The sequence below is a fragment of the Phocoena sinus genome, chromosome 1 (genome assembly GCF_008692025.1).
Source record: "Phocoena sinus isolate mPhoSin1 chromosome 1, mPhoSin1.pri, whole genome shotgun sequence".
Classification (NCBI taxonomy): domain Eukaryota; kingdom Metazoa; phylum Chordata; class Mammalia; order Artiodactyla; family Phocoenidae; genus Phocoena; species Phocoena sinus.
The window spans coordinates 89861230-89881805 of record NC_045763.1 but is presented as its reverse complement, the minus strand read 5'-3'; the positions used below and the strand labels follow the sequence as shown (position 1 = coordinate 89881805).

Genomic DNA, 20576 nt, shown 5'->3' with positions numbered 1-20576 from the left:
CACCACGGGAGGAGAAGCTGGGACATGAAGAATCTGTTTCTAGACTGGAATACCTAGGGCGTCAAGTGGAGCCAAGAAGAGAGCCAATAGGTGAGGCAGGGAAAACAGAGAGAGAGGGGAGAGAAACAAAAAACTCTCATCCAGAGTGAATCTACAAATGAAAATTCTAAAGCACACAAGGAACGTGAACACCAAGAGAACTGACAAAGTCTGCAATCAGGAGACAAATTCTCACAGGCTGAACCAACAGGCAAATCACAAAGCAATCTCAAAACAACTTATCGTCTGAGATCCTCAAGGTGAGAAAATGAAGAATAGCCATAAAAAGAATAAGAATTTATTAAATGAAATAGGCAGGTCCAATGAGAACAGATGACTATCATAAAGAATGAATTATAAATGCTGGTAATGAAAGCTATGGCTGTGGAAATCAAAAGGTAAATAGGTTAGGGATACATTGCAGAATGGACACAGTTAAAAGAGAATTAGTGAACTGGAAAATAATAGGAGGGAGTCAATCAGAACACAGCCAGAGGGCTTCCCTGGTGGGGCAGTGGTTAAGAATCCGCCTGCCAATGCAGGGGATACAGGTTTGAACCCTGGTCTGGGAAGATCCCACATGCTGTGGAGCAACTAAGCCTGTGCGCCACAACTACTGAAGCCTGCGTGCCTAGAGCCTGTGCTCTGCAATAGGAGAAGCCACCACAATAAGAAGCCCGCGCACCGCAATGAAGAGTAGCCTCCACTCTCTGCACCTAGAGAAAGCCCGCGCACAGCAACGAAGACCCAATGCAACCAAAAATAAATAAATAAACTTTTTTTAAAAAAAGGAACACAGCCAGAGCAATAGGAATTTCAAAACATAAAATAGAAGGCAAGAATACTGAGGACAGATTGAAATGCTCTAACATAAGTCTAGGCGTATTGCAAAAGAACAGAGTAGGAGGAAAGGCCAAAAAGCACTATCCAGAAAGATAATGGTTGACAATTTTCCATAATTGAAAAAGTCATCAGCCCTTTGACTGAAAGCACACTGAGGCCAAAAAAGGACAAACTATAATGAATCAATATCTAGATATATTATGGTGAAACTGTAGAACTTCAAGGAAAAAGAGAAAAATCTGATAATAATTAGTTTTACTCTTCAACTGAGAAGCTTTGGGAGCAAAGGATAACATTAAGAAACTAGGATTTTAAGCATACTCTGGCAGCAGTACAAAGACAGATTGAAGGACCAGAAAAATGATGGCTTAAGATTAACTAAGCCAGAAGATGCCCTCATGGAGCTTTCAATCTAGTGGAAGACAATGGCTTACACATCTTTGTCTTACCTTCCTCCACTAAAACAATACTGAGCTTATGGTAGACACTCATATAAATATTGGATAATTTTTTAATTGGATAAGCCTCTATACATATACAAAAAGCACTTACTCTCTTTTACTCCTGGCCAAAAATAAACTAGAGGAAGATTAAAATAAGATCCTTTTCTATTGATTTAGCATATTGTTGACATTATATAAGAAAAAAGGTATCAAATTAAGTTGAACAACCAAGGCAATAACTCCAATGTATTCGAGATTAAAGCAAGTTCTGTGTTTTAAAGAATCCTTTCAAATGGAGAGTCAAAAACAGCTGTCAGGGGCTTCCCTGGTGGCGCAGTGGTTGAGAGTCCGCCTGCCGATGCAGGGGACACGGGTTCATGCCCCCGTCTGGGAAGATCCCACATGGCACGGAGCGGCTGGGCCCGTGAGCCATGGCCACTGAGCCTGCGCGTCCGGAGCCTGTGCTCCGCAACGGGAGAGGCCACGACAGTGAGAGGCCCGCGTAATGCAAAAAACAAAAAACAGCTGCAGTATTTATATAGCAAATTAATGTAAACCACTATTGAACATTAGAAGCTTGAACAACCTTCAGCTGTATCTGCAAATACCGTGTGTACCTAAATAACTTATATGTAAATTTAGGCATCACCTGAACCGTGCTGACCTCAGAACAATTTGATGCTTTGTCAAGTAACATTCCCAAGTCCCCCTGGGAAGGGAACAGAAGAATACCAATGCTGAAAGAATGACAAAGATGTAGTTCAATACTGAGACCGAGCTCATGTTCTTGATAGTATTAGTATCCTTTAGCTGGAAAATTGCATCAAATTTAAGGCAATGCCACAACAAAGAGGAGAGATGGAAAAACCACAGTAATTTGAACATACAGCAAGGTTAGAAAGCTAGTACTAACCCTATATATTAAATAATATTTAATCCTTTATCAGGACAAGATGATAGTTTTTTAAATGTAGAACAGGCAGAGTGAAAAGACATCAAGTTAAATCAGGAAAAGCTATTACATACCATTGGAAAGTAGGCACATTTTATTGGGTATGGATGTTCAAACAATCAATAAGTAGTTCGTCACTGTCACACTAACATTACTCCGAAGTAAAAATGAAGCATGCTTTAATGCACACACCAATTGCTCAGATTTTCATCAAACTGGTTATTTCAGGAAGCTGGATCTAATAATTTGATCTTATTCCAATTCCGACTTTAAGAACAAATAATATCTTAAAATATATATATTTTCCCCCAATGCTAGAACACAGAACTTAACCTATTCATAGGCTACCCAGGTTGTTCTGACACTGGTCAAATCTGAGGTGGAAACTCATCCACAGAGTCTTCACAACCAAAGAGCAGACTAACCAGCTGAGTATAAAAATGGTAACGACCAGGCTTCCCTGGTGGCGCAGTGGTTGAGAGTCCGCCTGCCGATGCTGGGGACACGGGTTCGTGCCCCGGTCTGGGAAGATCCCACATGCCGTGGAGTGGCTGGGCCCGTGAGTCATGGCCGCTGAGCCTGAGCGTCCGGAGCCTGTGCTCCGCAACAGGAGAGGCCGCAACAGTGAGAGGCCCGCGTACCGCAAAAAAAAAAAAAAAAAAAAAAAAAAATGGTAACGACCACTGGGACAGGGAACTGCATTTAAGGCAATTTCAGCAGTGGCATAAGGAGAACATTAAAGTAGTACACAATGTTTCATTTCAATCTTCCTTTCAACTTTAAACCAAATGAGTATTTTTAATACGTTTCTGTGTTTAGAACTGCATTAGAAACCATAAAATAGAAAAGAATTTTATAAAATGTCTACACAAAGAAAGTTTAAAATTTGGAGACTTACAAATAAAAATTGCATGTATAAAGTCTTGCATGTATAGACAATATGTAAACAAATACAGATGCTTGTGTATGCAAAGCAACACTACATATTGATAAAGTAGTAAATAGTCATCATGAATAGAAACAGAGGTTAAAAAGTAAAACATTTGGGGCTTCCCTGGTGGTGCAGTGGTTGAGAGTCCACCTGCCGATGTGGGGGACACGGGTTCGTGCCCCGGTCCGGGAAGATCCCACATGCCGCGGAGCGGCTGGGCCCGTGAGCCATGGCCGCTGAGCCTGCGCGTCCGTGGCCTGTGCTCTGCAACGGGAGAGGCCACAACAGTGAGAGGCCCGCGTACAGCAAAAAAAAAAAAAAAAAAGTAAAACATTTGGTGGGTTCGATTTCTTGAGAAGAGTCTCAGAGCGTATATGGAAGATAATGTCTTCTCATAATGAGAAATTAGTGAAGAAGGAAGGGGGCTTCCAAGAAAGAGCTTCCCAAAGGCCAAGAGGTAGGGGAGGAAACCACACTCAGGGTCAAGCAGGGGAAAGCTGGTACAAAGGTACAATAAGGAGAACAAAGGACAGAGAGCCTGAAAGCTCAGCAAAGGAATTCAGGATCAATGTTCTAGCATTAGGGGATCACTGGTCACTTTCAAATGATGATGAGATCAGTATCTATTACCTGGCTGTGCTCTCAAGCGCGGATCGGCAAACTACAGCCCAGGGGACAAATCCAGCTCACCACCTGTTTCTGTAAATAAAGCTTCATTGGAACACAGCCACACCCTCCATACACATATATAAAAGAGTTGGGACACAGAGCCAAAAATTTACTCTCTGGTCCTTTACAGAAAGATTTTGTGACCCCAGTTTAATGTATGAATTAAGACTGAGTTAAGAAGATTATCAACAAGGCTAACACAACAAAGAAGATGAGAAAGCAGCAGAATAGAGAAGAATGGGAAAATTCCAAGAGACAATGAATGGCATCACTGACATAACCTGCAACATCACTAAGAGAATATTCTTGAAAATGTTTGAAGATCAATATATGAGTGAATAACAAAGCTTAGTATAAGCTACTGCTTAATCATTTTAAAAGTCACAAAAAAGATTTTAATAGGTGATACCTGAAGAAGCTTTCAGAAGAACCTTATTACAGGACTGCTTATCTTATTTATGTTTATATTCCCTACGGGTCAATACAATAAAAGCTTGTTATAAAAGGCTGTTCCCATCAAGCAAAGATTAATTTCTGACACAGAAGTCACAAAAAATTCTTTGTAGCCAACCTGACTATATATGTGTATTTTTATAACAAAGCACATTATTTTACAACTCCTCATGTCAAATGTAAAAAATATGTTTCCTAAGGACCATAATTTTTTTCAATAGCTAAGTTTCCATTTATAAAAATAAATATATCATTTAAAATTTCATAGTAAAAATATGTTAGAGCTATTGGTCATATATGATTATTCAATAGTATCTATACTACTACGTATGTGCATTGAAACACAGCGTAATTGTTGAAAAGCATAGAATTTACCGAAAGAAACCTGCTGAGGTAGGGTTGGGAGACAGCAGACAGGGCTCAAACTGGTCTCCTGCCTTCAGGGTTTCTAGCAAGAGCTCCCATCCCCATGAATGCCAGGATTATCTTCATCAAATCAGATCTGATCAAGCCACTCCTGCTGACAAGATTCCAGTAGCTCACACTGCACCTCCCAGTTTGGCTTCAGCTTAATTTTCCAGCCTTATCTTTAGGTAACCACCCCTGGCTTTAGCTACACTGGAATACTCACTGCTCTTAAAACAATAATAGCTAAAATTATTGAGCATTATCTATAGGCACTGTGTAAACTATTTCATATGATTTATCTCAATTAATCATCACAACCACCCTATTACAAAGATTATTATCATTACCACATAAGCTTTAAGGCCTCACAGTCACACAAACCCCTTTCAAAGCACGCAGTCATATGTTTGTATACAATTTACAAAAATAGTTTGTACTCTTTATCTTAAACAGATCCCACCAAACTGTATAAGTTTCAGGTGCACAAAACCTAAATATGCTCCTGAAAATTATTATTCCCATCTCCTGAGGCTCGGAGAGGTTAAATAACTTGCCAAAGTACTCACCACAAGGAAATGGTAGAGACAGGATTTGAACCCAGGTCTACTCGTCTTTAGAAACTAAGAACTTAACTATAGTACTAAGGCTGTACCTCTGTTCTTGTAGCTCCCATTGTCTGAAATGACCATTCCCCGTCTTCCTATTTTCATCACTCGATTTTTAGAAGGCTCCTATTCATCCTCCAAAGCCCAACTAAAATGTTATGCCTCCTTCACAGCTTTCCCTAACCCTTCTTGGAAAAAAAGGCATATCCTTTAGATATCCCTCTATTTTAAACACATATCACAGCATATCTATGACATGATGTAATCAAAAGAATATGCTTTCTTGGAGTCAAACTGACCCAGGTACAAATTATGGCTCTGCTACATATTTGTGGTACAATCTAAGGCAAAATATTTAAACTCTCAAACCCTCAAGTTATTTACCTTTAAAATGGAAGCAATAATTCTTACCACATTCATTCATTTAAATACCCAGCCATCCATAATATACCCATTCAAGAAATACTTAATGAATGCCTACTACATGCAAGGCACAGAGCATACAACCGTGAAAAACAGACACTGGCCCTGCCGCCACAGCACTTACAGTCTAGCGGAGGATACAGACTAGTGAACAGATGATTAAAATGCAGAGCGAGAAACTGAGTATTGCAATTAAGACCAAGGCAGGGTGTAGAAGAGCTTATGGGGGAAGCATTGTGACCTAACCCAGACTTGCAGGGTCAGGTAAGGACAATGCTGATGAATAGCAATTCAGTGGTAAGTCTCTTAAAAATAACACAGAGCAAATATTCAAGACAGATATCGCAAGTAATTTCAATTTAATAAAATACTTCCACCCCACCCACGCCGTAATCACACGTCCCTCACCTCTTAAGATTTGAAAACGCCTCTGAATGTCAGGGAGGGAAAACTGATTTTTTACAGTAGGTGGGTCGGCCAAAATGAAACCTGGTGCATTGCACTGGTCAGTAGAAACCTCAAGACTAACAGAACAGTCCAATTAAAAATAAAATCTGCTTCTCAGAATTCTGTCACAACCATAAGGATTCCTTAACATCTGTTCTTGTTATCTGTGTTAAAGCATTTAATGACAGAACAAGGAAATCATTTCCACATTTTTCTGGGGGCTGAACTGCTGCACAAAGTGAGAAGCAATTGCAGCTTTCAAGAGAGATGCTAATTGCAGCTTTTAAAATATTAGACGCCCTCTAAACACCCAGCAACCCCCGTCCCCTAGGAGTTTCTGGGTCTTTCTTAAAGGTGCGAGGAGGATATTGCCATCTAGACTTCATTTCCTACCTAAGGGTTTAAAAACATTTTTGTTGAGTGATTTATTCCTAGTTCTTCAAGGATCATATGTCTCACATCTTCAGAAGCATTGGGAAAAAAGGACCATCTTATTTAGACAAGAAACCTGTAACAATTAGAAAAGCTTCATTGAACCGATAAAGGAAAAAACTCCCAACCTCCTACTTTATTCCTCATAAAATGGGAATTTCCATCTTAATTTAGACCTTCTGCCAGCGAGCCAGGAGGGGTAGGACTTGGAACCCTCCCTCTCACAGACGTTGTCTAGGCAAAGATGAAGGAGGGAAAATCGGCTACAAGACACCTGGCTATTCTTACTTCCTGGGAGGGTGAGAGGGAGGAAAATGTTGTCTTGATGGCAATTCTATTTATAAATGCTTTTCTTTACAATAAGATGACAAATTTAAGAAGGAGAAGGGGAAGAAGCAGCAGCTGCCCACACAGAGTATTACTTTAAATTTAATTATTGGAAAATCACTGTATTCAGGCCAGGAGAGGGAAAATATGGAAGGAAACCAAAATCAAGTTATATAAACATGGTGGCTAGGGGACTAACAATCGTCTATAGGAAGCTCCCATGCTGCCACTAGCAAAGAGGAAAACTGAGATCCAGAACAAGTAGAATGTCATTCTTATCAAGCTACCAATCCTTCTGGTATTGAGCTATAAATGTGGATTACACAAAACCTTTAGCCATGAAATCTACAAGGTATTCATATAATTATCTATCTATATATATAAAACACTTTTTCTGAAAATGGAGAGATCTGTACTCTGGTCTAAAAAAGAGGCTGACCCACAATCAGTATATGAAAATATTGACTGAACTCAATTCCTGCTGTGAAGTATAATGACTTGTAAAACTAGTTATAAAAATGTATAATAAATACACTTCATTTTCCAGCTAATCCCAGTTACTAGGATTTAAGTTTTACTGATACATATGTACCCATAACTTAGTGGGATTAGAGTCAAATTAAGGGATAGAGTGGGCCTAGGCTATAGTCTCTACAGGAATCTAAAATGTTGAGAAATATCACTGGGAATAAAATCAGATTGGGGGAAATCATATGTGCCAGAAAGGACTGTGTGTGGATAGAGTGGAAAAAAAATTTGAAAGAGGCCTGAGGTAGGGATGGGAGTAGTAATGAGTCCAACCAACACACACACACACACACACACACACACACACACACACACACACGCTGCATCTTCACATTCACAAAGTGGTTTCTAAACTGCCTTCTAGGGAAAGTGAGTCCCATTAGCTTTTACCGTGGGGTATGGATTTGCTGAGAGGCGGTGAGAGGCACACTGCCACCCGCACTTCTCCTCCCCTCCCCTCCCCTGCAGGGACCCGCTTCTTCCAGGATAATAGCTGAGGAAGTGTTTGAAGAACAGTGGACATGAAGGGGTGCCAGACCACAGCCTTCCCAGAACACCTGGGGCTTGCTTGTGCCTGAGTGGAGTCAATGTCGCATTTTAACATTGACTGACATTGCCTTGATCTGTGGCATCTATTTCTACTTCTCCTTCCTATCTTGTCCTTGTTCTCTCACATCAAAACTCACATTCCCATAGATCTCAATTCCCTTTGAGGCAATCAAAATATGTGATTAAAGTGATTCACGGCAGGGGTGGGGGTGGACCAACAAGATTTTACCCTAATAGGGATTACTGGTCACAAAGGGGGCTTGGTAACCAAAATGAAGAGCTCATGGGTAAAATGTGTTTGGAGATCTTCCATCCTGTCTCTAGAAGAGTGACAGCTAATTTTAAACATCTTTCTGTTACCCTGCCTTCCCGTCCCCTACATCCCGAGTACCTACCATAAACCTGCCATATAAGCACCCTCCATTTGCCATTTAATAATTCTGGGTCAGTTCCCTGCAGGTGACCTAGTCAAGGGCTTGATGGTTAGTTCTGAGAACACACTGTTCATTCAACATCTTCCACATTTAAATACTCCAAATTCATCCACTGATAAATGATGTAGAAAAAGCCAGGATAAAAAAAAGCCACTACAACCAAAGCAGATGCTGTCTGTCGTATGACTCGACCCCTGACTTTGCCGAGTGATTCGAAACTTCAGTGAAAAGTAACTGAAGACAACGGTGTCCATGATGAAGGGAATGAAAGCTGCTACCCTTCCTAGAGAAATCACTTTAAAAGGAGTGGGAAAAGGAGAAGAAAAAGAAGGAAGGAAGAAAACTGGGTCGACACTTGGCATTTACTTGAAGAAGAGCCAGCAGAATGTATGTGCAGAGACAGTTTCACAAAGCACAGAGGGAAGGCATCGATCAGAAGGCTTCCTTGGCACAATTAAATTTCTTTGGTGGCGGCCTCGGCTGGGAAGGCAAGGCACAAAATTTGTGTTCAGGGTTCTGAGGGCCAAGAGGTGGTGTCTGTGAACTTACAGGGATTGATCGGCTCAGGAATCTCGCTGAGGAAGAAGAAAGGCCGGTGTAGGAGGGCCGCAGGGCAGTGGCGTGATCCTCGGTCTTGGCGCTGTGAGGGCCTGGCTGACTGTTCAGGGCACTCCCACTGCTGCTGTTGCTTCTGCTGTACTGGTTGTTGTTGAGCTCAGGGTAATTTCTGGCAGGCAGCTGGGAGCTGCCATTCAAGAGGCTGGTGAACGGGTTGCCTACGAAACCCACCTTGGAGGGTGAGGCAGTCTTTTTGTTCTCTGGATCATCTGCTGCAGCGTTCAAGTTCCCTAGAGAACTGGCTAGCCGGGAGTTCATGGAAAAGCTGAACGAAAAACACAGGTGGGGCAGGGGGGGAACATAGACAGCCATGTATACTCACACAGGGTTCACGTTTCTAAAACACATGATTACGACATTAGGGGAATGGGATGAAGACAGTTCTGATCAACGCAAATGGTGACAGAATTGCTCTTGGTGATATTATAATATGTGGCCTTTAGTTATACATGGTAAGTTCCTCTGTCAAAAGTAGTTAGGACTCAAGAAGCTGGCTAGAACAGTTTGACCAGAGATCCTGAAATAGAATATGTGCGGGTTTCTACTTGCCCTGTGGCAGGAAGTAAATGAAAAGGACTATATAAGGGGAGAGTACAAAGCAGACCTAAGTACAAGATTTAACTTCTATATATTCAGTCATATGACTACATCAAACATCCCTACCCATTTTAGTTCGGCCCATACACATCAGGGGAGAAATGACTATGTCGTATATTATTAGTCTGCGCCACTGAGCTCCGTTCCCTGGATCACGTTGGGCAAGCTCTGGAAAGGGATGCCGTACAGCATTCCCTCCATGGCCATGTCCCCACAATTCAAGACAGGAACAGAAGCCTAGAGGGTCGCAGTGCTTTTTGTGGTTTCTCCCCTTCCCCCAGTCCCCTCCTCTCACAAACTTCAGCCAAACTCATTGTCTGCTGCTGCCTTCCTTTACCTCCTGCCAGTGCCTCAGAAGGAGGAGAGAAAAATTACCTTCTTACACTGGTGCCTGAGGACAAAGAGCCTCTGTTTATCCTCTTGGCCATCACCGAAGGGGACAAAGCCACTTTTGAGGTCTTCAAAGCAGATGCAGATCCTTGTGGGGAAGAACTCAATCTTTGTGGAGAAAAATGGGCAAAGCGTCACACAAAAGCTGTGTTATCTTAACATTCAGCAACAGACTAGGATAAGATAAACTAATAAACGTTAAAGAGATCATGGCAGGTCCTAGTAACAGTAGCCAACCCGGACGCAGCCCTCACTCTGTGCTGAGCGCTCATCTAAGAACCTGACGGACATTAACTCAGCTTCTCCTCACAGCAACCCCACGAGGTAGCGAAGACTGCACTTTGCAAGTGAGCAAATGGAGGCACAAAGGAAAAGCTCCTCATCCAAAGTCACTCAGCGAGCGAGAGGCACAGCTGGGATTCAAATCCAGGATCCAAAGTCCTGGGGGTAACTACCATCCTGCCATCCTTGATCACTTCCCTTCCTTGACACTGGCATTCATTCCTTCCAAGTCCTGAGATTCTACCTCTCTATATTTCAAATCTATCCTTACCTTTCCACTCTGCAACCGCCCTAGGAGAGGCCATCATTATTTCTTATCCTTGACACCTAGCAGCACCTTTTAATCTGGTTCCTTAAAACTCACATTCCGAATAGCCTCCAACAAAATCTAAAATATCTAATCATGTCGCTTCACTGTTTAAACCATCTAATTTTTCTTCAGTGCCCAGAAAGCCTAAACTTCTTGGCTTGGCTTCTAAAACCCTCCAAAATCTGGCACTTGCTAATTCTCCACATTTTCCCACCAGACACCTCTTCTCCAGCTACAGAAAATGCCCTGAGATGCCTGGATAGACGGCGTCCACACCTCTGTCCAGTTTGCATATGCTATTTTTCCTGCCAAGGCATCTTCTCCTGTCCTTACCTCACCTCTGCACACACCTTTTTCTTCCACCTCCATCTGACTCACTCCCATTGCTTATCCTTTAATGGCCCAATCAGCTGTTACCTCTTACAGCAAGCCTTCACTGAATTCCCAGGCGGGGTAAGCATCAAGTTTCATCATATATTCTCATAGTAAATCACAGCTCTTGTACAACATTTCATTGTCTAATATCGTCTACTTCCCTCGAAATTAGCTCCATTACGAGCAAAGAACTGCTTCTCATTTCAATTCCCAGACTAGCACAGTGCCAGACTCAGAGTAGGTGTTCAGGAAATATTTGCTGAGTGAACAAAAAGGGAAAAGTGACTCAAATCTGGACTACCAGGGCCCAGTCATGGTTTTAATACCAAATGTGTTTTGTCCTGGACAAATCTTTTAATGTAGCTGGAACCCTGTTTTCCTATCTGCTATAGAAAAGCTGATTTACTTGTAGACTCTTTTCTTCATCATCGTCCCTCCAAACAGCAGCTTACAACATGGTTTGCCTCTAAATCAAGAACAGGAAAAGTTGTACAAGGAAGCAGCTCAAGCTTCTGGAGAAGTCTGGGCCATCTCAGAGCTGCCTTCACTAAACAACCCTAAAACCTAGAGCTGAATAAGAACAGAGCTGAGGAGTGAATCAGCTTTTTTTCCCCATCTGTTGATGACAGTTTTGGGCAAACATTTCTACAGCCCTCACTAAGACCTACCCTGGATCCTGGTATCACTTAGACCACCAGGGAGTGTTCAGGGAACATTTTTCCAGAGAAAAACACTAATGTTTCCTCCTCAAATGGAGAATAGGGAAGGAAATAAAACTAGAAAACAAAGGAAGGGAACAAATACATGCAAAAATAGGAGGAAAGAAGAATAACAGAAATGTTAAAAATTCAAGGCAAAATCTATCACTGGCTTGAAAGGCATGTTGCAGAGCCACTGTAGTTTATTAGAGATCCCACCATGCACCGGGCACACCAAGTACATTGGCATCATTCCCACAGCCATACGGCCCTGTAGACACCTCAGGAAAATAACATTTTTGCATGGTGAGCATTAAATACAAAGCATATTGTAACAATCTAGAACAGAAAGGAAGGAATTTTAAAAGTGAAAAGCTGTGGGCAGTTTATTTCTATGGGCTTAAGGGTTGGGAAATGTATCTAAAGGGTAGCATTTGTTTATAAGCTACTGGAAATTCAACCTGGTTGACAGTACCTGGAAGGCTGGGACACTGCTCTTGGATGCCCTTTCATATCCTCCAACCTACAGAAACCAAAGACAAATGTTCACACAACACCAGGGTCACACATTTAAGCCAAGACCAAAAGTCACATCATCTGGAGTCAGACCAGCAAAATTATTAAATGGGCAAGAGGGATAAACCTTGCAAATGGATATTAGTATTTATTCACTTTATAAAATAAATCCTAGAACCAGCAGGAAATCTATTTTAGTCGTTTTGTTTCCTCTTGAATTTCATTTACAGCAAAATGCTTTTTCATCAGAAGGTGGTATTGCATCTACTCAGGTTAAAAATGTTTGATCATGGTGTCATGATGCTTTTAAGAAAAACTAAATTCCAAAAAATGAGAATATTTCTGAGGATAAAAAGAAAAAGAAAAACACCATGTTGGAACGAACCTTCTAAAGTTTTGTGTAGTGAAGATTCTCTGGCTTCTTTCGCCTTTTTATTTGTCAAGTTACACCCCAACTTACCCTTTCCTCCCCCTATGATTTCTTAAAAATCAAACATAAATCTGTTTGAAGTTAATTTTAATCAATATGATGCAATTTCTTAGAGTTTCAAACAAAAAATGGTGAATAAAAAAAAAAAAAAATTGGTGGGCTTCCCTGGTGGCACAGTGGTTGAGACTCCACCTGCCGATGCAGGGGACGTGGGTTCGTGTCCCGGTCCGGGAAGATCCCACATGCCACGGAGTGGCTGGGCCCGTGAGCCATGGCCGCTGAGCCTGCGCGTTCGGAGACTGTGCTCCGCAACGGGAGAGGCCACAACAGTGAGAGGCCCACGTACCGCAAAAAAAAAAAAAAAAAAAAAAAAAAATTGGTAATGTAAACTGATCTTGAAGAAACTTCCACTGACTTAGACAATACATATAGTGAAAAGAGCATGAACTTTGAACAGTGCTGGGGTTGAATAACAGCTAGGGAGTGATTTAACCTCTCTGACCTCAAGCAACCAACACAAATGTGGGTAATGGTGCACACCTTTTGTGTTAACTCGGTTAATCCTCATGTCCAAACTAGGCACCTAACAAGATTCCTGGCCCATAGCAGCTGCTCAGTAAATGGTACATTTCCTCAACTTCCTAGTGGTAGTTGGTGATTATTACTAAGTACCAAACTTGCTATCCCACCTTTCCATTTTACTATAGAAAACAATCACCTCAACTTTGAGCTATACGAACCTTCATTTTTCAGGGCAGGAAACCAGTACCCAAAGCACAGATAATGGTATGACCAGACCCAACCTGACTTAAGTGTTATAATCCTCCCAGATAATACATAAAACTAAATTCCCTGTGAGGAGTCTGTTTGACATTTATCATACTAGCAAAACATCTCTCTTGCTATGCATTTCTCTCACTTAAAAATCAAAGGAAAGTAGCCACTTCTGGTTATATTCATTTGTGGACTTGCCATTCCTTACATTACAATAAAGAATCTTGATATTTACAGATTTTTGTACCTCCATTGATTCTGAAGTCTTTTTTTTTTTCACTTAATCTGAATTATCAGAAGATTTCAAAGGTTGTGGTCAGAAGTTAAGTCCCATCAATTGATTCTGATGAGTAATATCAGACCTCCAAACCAAGATGGTTTATAACTTTACAGGCAAGAATTGCTTATTCAATTCTCAAAAATAGAAAGTAAGGCTAAGGAGTTAGGATATAACAAAAGCTTGGCATGCTATACTTATCTGCACACTCTAGATTAAATACAAACGCTTGGCACATCTGTGAGAATTCACCATAGGACAGGAAACCCATTCACAGGAGAAAAGTCCATTCCAAGTGGAATTTTGAAGAGTCCCAAAGACAACCAACTGCTTAGCAGTTTAAGGTGGAATTCCAGAGATCAAGATGCAGCAGCTGCTTTCAATAAGCTTCTAAAATTTAGCTACTCCCCGCAGTGATAAAATAATAAAAAAAAGACACAAAATAGTAATAAACCAAAAAATGAGAGGTAAACATAGTACTTGTAGGATGATATTCAAAAGAGAAGATTAAATATTCTATCCACAAATGGAGGTACAATATAAATTGAAAAGTTTCAAATAGATCTACCTAAATGCACACGATGGTGAGGAGCGTGGCTGTCTCTGACTTTTTAAGGCACGTAGTTTGTCTCCCTGGGTTATATTATTTTTCATTTCCACATCTTCATCCTCTTCTAAATTATTCTGGAAAAAAATTCATGTTCCACAGAAAGGTCATTACGAGTAATTCTACTTTATATAGATTTCTTAACAGTTTATAGATTATCTCGGTATATGGATATGTTTTATACAAATTATCTTAAATAGTTTTAACACACTATGAATTCAGCATTGGCCACGTATATACTAAAGAACACTGGACTAATCACCAATTAAATACACTGGTCAAATTCCAAATCAAAGAAGCATGGGTACGGATGTGGTAGACTTTATTAAAGGGAGCTCTGTTACAATGGACCACAACCATGGAGACTTTCTTGCAGACAAAATTATGCTTTTGGATATAGCTTAGACATAGGTTGGCTCAATAGATACAGTACAAATATTTTTCCAGAAGCTACCAGCACCCATCACTGCAAATTCCATAGCTTGTTTACATAAGTGAAAGATAAAACAATTTAGGAGATCTATACAGTAACTTATTAACATCATTTAACACTATTAATAGCACTCAAGATTTTTCCAAGCTTACTAGACTGGGAAAGTGTGTTCCCTGCTGAAACAAGTCTTGTAGTTGGAAAAATATATATAAGTACCACACCAGGTCTTTTTTGCATACCAGGTCACATTTAATTCTCACAACCCAGGGAGCGGTGGTGGGGAGGGCACCATTACCCTTAATTTAAAGATGAAAAAAGGAGGTGCTTGTGGAAGATAAGACTATTGCCTAAGCTCCCCTAAACTCTTCATGACAGAGCTATGATTTTAAAATCAGATTTCTTGTCCTCAGATACAATGTTCTTTCTAAAATATATGCCACGGCACAATAACATTCCACCATAAAGATTGTATTTTTCCTCACCTGAAAATAAATCAAAAGGTTTGAATTTGCTAAGATCATTTCTAGCCATAAGAGTCTCCTCTCTTCTTTAAAGCTAGAAGTCTTATTTGATGTAGAATGTACAAAAACGCACTTCCCTCAGTGACATTTTAGTCATTTTTGACAGCCATTCCTGAATCAAAACACTTTTTTGTTCCTTGCCATCTATTTTGGGGTCCATGGATTCATCTGGGGCTCAGTAGGCATATCCTGGGTAAAAAGACCACACCCCACCACTACAGCTCTGATTTAAAAAAAAAAAAAAAAGACATACAAAATACACAGCTAATAGGAAAGAAAAAGAAATGAAGATGAAAGCTTCCCAGAGGAGACAATCCCTTAGCTGAGTCTTAAAGAATGAGTACAAGTGAAGCAAGCCAAGCCAAGATCACAGGAAGGGCCATGTTGGCAAAGAACTCCAATTTAACAGTCACAGGATCATGGAACCTCAAAGTCAGGGGGTTCTCCTAGAGTTATTAAGAGATGCCCACCTATAAAGTCCCGAGGAATCAATTATATTATTCATCTTTGTCCATACAATCTCAGTGGGGGGAAATCTACTACCACCCAAGGAAGCCTGCAGGAACAGAAATCAGGCACGCCTGAAGGCTAGGCTTGCAAGCAGGATAGTAACACCTGAGAAGCTGAGCTTAGCTTCATCTAGCACCCAACATGCTGGGTTGGTAGCAGTTACGTGTGCCTGACAGAAGGACAAGCACATAGCCAAGAGGCTCCAAAATATGAGGGGGTATCAAGAAGTATATAAGCCTTCATAAGATTGGCAAGGAGAGCTTCTTGAAGGTCGGACCGGATCCACACCACAATCAGTTTCACTGTCTAATGAGTGCCTTAGTGAGAAAGCCAGGAAAGCATGTTTGTCTACTCATCTAGGAGGATCTTTGTGTTCTCAGCTCTAAAATGCCTTCAAAATTCTAAGGAAAAGTAATTCTCAACTTGAAATTGCAATATTCAACCTATCTGTCAAGTGTAAAAGTAGAACAGAAGTACAAAAATTTACCTCCCTTACAATCTTTCTGCGAAAACGATTATAGGATATGCTTCAGGAGAAGGAAAGAAGACAACATGAGATCCAGGGAAATTAGGGATCCAACTGAGAAGTGTGAAGAGAAGGCCTTGGGTCAGAACTCTATATTTGGGCTGTAGAACAATTAGTCCAGGTTAGAAGGCAGAACTGTCTTCAGGAAAACAACGGACTTGGTAAGATTTTTTTGCTGTGTTGAGATTTTGAAAAAAATTTTAATTGCTTGGCACAATTTGGGGAGGAGGGGAGAGTAGCATTCTCTTTTCCCAGATATATAGAAAACTACACAAATAAAAAGAGCAAATAACTCTTGGGGGAAAAAAGGAGCTTCAACAAAGAAATCAGTCATAGTGGACTACTAAGCTCAACTGTGAGCAATATTTGTAATAATGTATACATTATTTGGGTTTAACCAAAAATTATAATATAGCTATATTGGGAAGCTAGGGGAAGTAGAGGTGATAGCAAGGTAGGAGAACTAATCCTATCTACCATAACCAGGAGGCAACAGAAAAATGTCCGAAATTGATAAGCTTTTAAAAGTAGCATTATAGCAAGATATTTAGGGTTTCCCTGGTGGTGCAGTGGTTGAGAGTCCGCCTGCCGATGCAGGGGACACGGGTTCGTGCCCCCGTCCGGGAAGATCCCACATGCCACGGAGTGGCTAAGCCCGTGAGCCATGGCCGCTGAGCCTGTGCATCCGGAGCCTGTGCTCCGCAACGGGAGAGGCCACAACAGTGAGAGGCCCGCGTACCGCAAAAAAAAAAGATATTTAGAAATTTGGCAGTTAATTTGCTTACAGGTTTCTCCCGTTTGAGAATGGGTCTGGGGATACAGAAAGGTAGGACAGGGAACTGATTTTTTATTAGAATTCAATACTTTTGCTATTTCTAAAACTGTGGTCATATATTATTTTCTAAAATAAAAATTAATTTTAAAATATACAGTTAAAGAAAGTAACAGTATATTTATATTATAGTTACTTTACATGTGTTTATTTCTCCCACTTTATTGTAAATCTTAAAGGTGAAAAAATTTTTAATTATAATACATTTCAAACACGTAGAAAACAACAAAATGATGTAACAGCCAGTCATGTACCTAACTACCCAGAATTAATATATTTTTTCTTAAGCTCCTTAAGGAGTTTACTTAGGTACACTGGCTCTCAAAGAAAATGAAAACATTATATATTAAGTCCCAGCTCTCAACCTCTGGAGAAGGAAACCATGTCTTTTCCAAAGAAAAAAAATATATATTTTACCATATAATACTTGTTTGTCATAGGTAACAACAAACTACAGAAAAGAGATAAAAAAAATATTAAAGCCACCTACATACTTACCATCAAAGTAAAACACATTAGCATTCTGTCATATAGTCTTCCAGACTTTCCCCTGTGCTATCTATACATACCCCACCAACACATTTCTTCCTCTCAAAAGGAGGTTGAATTATACATGCTGCTTTGTAACCTACTTTTTCACTTAAATATACTACAGAAGTGTTTCAGGGTAAATTTTAAAAATCTTCTACATTATCATGTTTTATTGCTCCATAAAATTCCATTGTTGAGATGTATCAAATTTTATATATTTTGCCCTAAGTCAGGCTGTTTGCTGTCTTTCATCACTATAAACAGTTCCAACAAACATCCTTCTACAAACACATGGTTTCTGAACACTGTCCTATTATTATTGCCTTAAGATAAGTGCATAGAAGTGGAATTGCTAGATTAAAGTCTCCTGCTACATGTTATCAAACCGCCCTCCAGAAAGGCTACACCATTTTAAACTCCAACTAGCAATGTTTAAGAGCTTTTTAATCCCCAAACCCTTGCTAATACTGCATACATTTCTTTAATCTCATACAAGTTGATAGGCATAAATAGCATCTGTGTTTCTTTCATTCCTAGAGAAGTAGCACATTTTTTTATATTTACCAACCATAAGGGCCCCCATTTTGTTTTATTTGTGTACATGGAGTTTTCACATTGATTTTTTTTTATAAATTTATTTATTTTCTTTATTTATTTTTGGGTGCATTGGGTCTTCATTGCAGTGCACAGGCTTTCTCTAGTTGAGGCAAGCAGGGGCTACTCTTCGTTGTGATGCGCGGTCTTCTCATTGCGGTAGCTTCTCTTGTGGAACACAGGCTCTAGGTGTGTGGGCTCAGTAGTTGTGGCTCGTGGGCTCTAGAGCACAAGCTCAGTAGTTGTGGCACACGGGCTTAATTGCTCCACGGCATGTGGGATCTTCCCGGACCAGGGCTGAAACCCATGTCCCCTGCATTGGTAGGTGGATTCTTAACCACTGAGCCACCAGGGAAGCCGCACATTGATTTCTTAAGAGCTCTTTACATTAAAATAAAAAAAACTTTCATTTGAATGTGTTGTAAATATTTCCTCCCAGTTGATTAATGTGAGGAGAATAACTCAGAGAGATCAAGACTGGGGGCAGGGGGCACAGCAGTGGTCTGGTAAGAGAGGACAGATTGGATTAAGGTAGGAGAAACTGCCTGGAACTCAGGACCTGGGGAAGGAGGAGGGAGGGGAAAAGATCTGGACACACAGTACAGGTCTGAAAAATATCTGCTAAAATATAAATCATGGGTTTTTTTGTCTCAACCTATCTCCCCTTATTTTATTTCTGTGGCTACTGTAAGAAGTTTTAGCCATTTTTAGGACTAAGAATATAAAATATATGAGTTATAAAATTCTTAGTAAATGATTAACAGCCTTCAAACTCTTGACAAAAATAGTTATATACAATGTTATTCAAAACACATTTATATTACAAAATTAAGAAACAAAAAGCCCCACACATCTACGGTCAATTATTCTTTGACAAAGGAGGCAAGAATATACAATGGGAAAGAGACAGTCTCTTCAGCAAGTGGTGTTGGAAAAGTTGGATAGCCGCATGTAAATCAATGAACACACCGTCTCACCACACACAAAAATAAACTCAAAATGGCTTAAAGACTTAAACATAAGACAGGGCACCATAAAACTCCTAGAAGAGATCACAGGCAAAACATTCTCTGACAGAAATCATACCAATGTTTTCTTAGATCAGTCTCCCAAGGCAACAGAAATAAAAACAAAAATAAACAAGTGGGACCTAATCAAACTTACAAGCTTTTGCACAGCAAAGGAAACCATAAAAAGAAAAGACAACCTACAGAATGGGAGAAAACATTTGCAAATGATGAACCAACATGGGCTTAATTTCCAAAATACACAGCTCATACAACTCAACAACAAAAAAACAAACAACCCAATCAAAAAATGGGCAGAAGACCTAAATATACATTTCTCCAAAGAAGAAATACAGATGGCCAATAGGCACAGGAAAAGGTGCTCAACATCACTAATTATTAGAGAAATGCAAATCCAAACTACAATGAGGTTCCACCTCACACTGGTCAGAATGACCATCATTAAAAAGTCTACAAATAACAAATGCTAGAGAGGATGTGGAGAAAAGGGAACCCTCCTACACCGTTGGTGGGAATGTAAGTTGGTGCAGCCACTGTGCAAAACAGTATGGAGGTTCCTCAGAAAACTAAAAATAGAATTACCATATGATCCAGCGATCCCACTCCTGGGCATATATCAACAAATCTATAATTCAAAAAGATACATGCACCCCTATGTTCACAGTAGCACTATTCACAATACCTAAGACATGGAAACAACCTAGATGTCCATCAACAAATGAATGAATAAAGAAAATGTGGTACATATATACAATGGAATACTACTCAGTCATAAAAAAGAACAAAATAATGCCATTTGCAGCAACATGGATGCAACTAGAGATTATCAAACTAAATGAAGTCAGAAAGAGAAAGACAAATACCATATGATATCACTTATGTGTGGAATCTAAAATGTGACACAAATGAACCTATCTATGAAATAGAAACAGATTCACAGACATAGAGAACAGACTGGTGGTTGCCAAGTGGGAGGGGGTTGGGGGAGGGATGGAATGGGAAGTTGGGGTTAGCAGATGCAAGCTTTTATGTATAGAATGGATAAACAACAAGGTTCTACTGTATAGCACAGGGAACTATATTCAATATCCTATGATAAACCATAATAGAAAAGAATATTAAAAAAAGAATGTGTGTATATATATATATATAACTGAATCACTTTTCTGTACAGCAGAAATAACACAACATTGTAAATCAACTATACTTCAATAAAAAATATTTTTATAAAAAGAAAAAAAAAC

At 40.0% G+C, this 20576-nt stretch overlaps 1 protein-coding gene across 5 annotated transcripts in view; it reads right to left on the bottom strand.

Moving 5' to 3' along the window:
• CDC14A (cell division cycle 14A) overlaps window positions 1–20576 on the bottom strand; it is a 188460-nt gene that overhangs the window by 11588 nt on the left and 156296 nt on the right. Inside the window, exons 12-15 of one of the 5 annotated variants that reach the window (XM_032636902.1) lie at window positions 14319–14434; window positions 12229–12276; window positions 10074–10196; window positions 9033–9366 (exon numbers count right to left, since the gene is read on the bottom strand). In XM_032636902.1, the coding sequence (XP_032492793.1) occupies window positions 9033–9366; window positions 10074–10196; window positions 12229–12276; window positions 14319–14434 (621 nt within the window). Of the gene's footprint in view, window positions 1–8720; window positions 9367–10073; window positions 10197–12228; window positions 12277–14318; window positions 14435–20576 lie in introns of those variants that run through there. The other 4 variants (XM_032636894.1, XM_032636911.1, XM_032636931.1 and 1 more) reach the window with 4 other exon arrangements.